Here is a 2,301-nt window from a genome sequence, read left to right on the forward strand (position 1 = left end):
GATGTGTACACAAGAAAGACAAAGAAGTTAGAAAGGCAGCAAAACAACTTGAGTTACGTCATTTGCTTCTTAGAAAAAACAATCATCAAATTTGACAAAGCCCATGCGACTTCATTGACGCTGCAACGGAAAACGTGTTTGTGAGTTTTCTGTCGCCAAACATCGAATTTCAAAACGCGTTGGAAATTGATATCCCAACGACTACATCTCTGTGTTTGACTAATAAGAGAAAGGAAAAATTGAAATACACGTTTCACGGACAAGACAATTTGAGGTTCTTACTACTTTTTAAGCCTACTACAGGCGTTTTACGGTCAAACGAATCGACTTATATCACTGCAATTATAGTACCAAAGTGCTCCACTGTATTTCATGAGAACATCCCAGTCACGTTCTCCTTCCACAATTTACACTTAGAAGCCATTCAAAAAACTATGACAGACAACTCCTCAACAAGTTCAGAAATCAGCTCTAAAAAGCATAAGACAAAGAGGTTTTACACATATCTCAACTTGAATGGAGAGACAGTCTTTTCCACTAAAATCGACTTTGAGACGTTGACAATAGAAAAGGAGATATTTATCCACCAGAGGTATGGCGATATATACAAGGCGTTGTGGAAGCGGATGGATGTTGTGGTTTTAACCGTAAAGACCGACAATTTGGATTTGAAGATTGTTGAAGACAGATTCTCAAAAGAGCTTGAAGTCATGCAACAAACAACTTCACGATTCATTGTTCAACTACTTGGCACTTCCATGTCCGAGAAATCTTTTTGTTTGGTGATGGACTATTACTCTCTTGGTGTTTTGAGTGTGTTTCGTGAATCACACAAAGTGTCTGATTTAATGAAGATACGCCTTGTGGAGGATATCTCCATTGCAATGGAGTTCCTTCATGAGAAGCAGATCATTCATTACGACTTTAATCCACGAAATGTCGTTGTCGTCACAACCGACCCGAATGAAAATGTGGTGTGTAAAGTCTTTGATTCGGGCATTTCACGAGTCCTTTATTCTCTTGGTGTGTCTGAAAACACCAAAATAGGTACACCCAGGTATTCGGCTCCTGAAACATTCAAAGGAATACCCACATTTATGTCTGATGTATACTCGTTTGGTGTTACTGTTTTTGAAATATGTGTTTGGGGTGATGCATTCCCCATAAATGCGTTCCCCAATGAAGAGGACATTTCTAGTTACGTGCTTAGTGGAAAAAGACCGGAAATACAAGAGAATTGTATTTTCAAAGACTTAATACAAAACTGTTGGAACCAAAACCCTGATTTAAGACTCAGTTTTAAACAGATCACACCAATTGTACAACACATCTCTAAGAATTACGATAAACAAAAAAGAGGAAGTAAAGACAGTAAAGAAGCTAACGAAAATAAAGAGACGAAGGAGAAGACAAGTCCTAAAGTTGAACAAACAGAAGAATTGGATAACTTGAATGGAAGGAGCAAAAGTAAACACTTCATCTCACATAACTTCTCTCATAAAGATAAACATAGTGTGCATGTCTATGGAAGTCAGGACGAAAAAACACCTGATTTATAATAATAAATCAAAAGTCTGTATGTAACTTGGTATTATTTTATTACTTTTACACTCTTATAATACAAAACTTTAATGTTACGTATTAAAATACTACTCGACTTGTCATTGATAAAACATTAAGTAGTGATTAGATTATTTCTCAACATAACTTGCTTAATACTTCTTTTTAATTTCAACTTCGAGTAATTCATAATTGTTAAAACCAAACATAAGACTGTTATGTTTAAACTTGAAAGTCAATGCTTTTTGTGTTTTTGATAACACTTTGTTTTGGAGATGAAATGAAAGTCAAACCATGTGATGGTACAAAACCAAGTGATGCATTCAATTTGTTTAGTGTGTTTACAACAACTGAACCCAAAGGTTACATTATAGGATTTAGGTTGGGAACAAATTCTTCAATTCAATTTGAAACAATGACACTTACTTGGAAAGCAGAGTCGTATTGGAGAACGTTGTATTTGGGCACAGATTACTTGCCAACTATGGATTTATGTGAAGACACTGAAGAAAGATGCCCACTTGTACCTGGTGATCATTATTTTAATGTGCTTGCTGTTCTTCATTCTTATTATTTGGGATATCTGATATTTTACTTTACATTTGATAGTAGTGAATATGGACTTGGTTGTTATACAGGAACAATGGACAGACCGTAAATTATTATTATCTTCTAAATGAAAAAACAACCGTTTTTCTTTTTTTAATTAAATTTACGAAATTCTAAAGTTAATACCTTTTT

At 34.9% G+C, this 2,301-nt stretch overlaps 1 protein-coding gene across 1 annotated transcript; it reads left to right on the top strand.

Moving 5' to 3' along the window:
- Positions 1 to 1,559, top strand: EIN_377340 (protein tyrosine kinase; the record flags this gene model as incomplete). The annotated part of the gene is made up of 2 exons (XM_004182797.1): positions 1 to 136; positions 265 to 1,559. Coding segments are annotated over 2 exons (1,431 nt in total), but the record flags the coding sequence as incomplete, so codon positions are not given.
- Positions 1,560 to 2,301: the final 742 nt, after the last annotated feature.

This window comes from Entamoeba invadens (genome assembly GCF_000330505.1).
Source record: "Entamoeba invadens IP1 unplaced genomic scaffold scaff_1105074724957, whole genome shotgun sequence".
Taxonomy (NCBI): Eukaryota; Evosea; order Mastigamoebida; family Endamoebidae; genus Entamoeba; species Entamoeba invadens.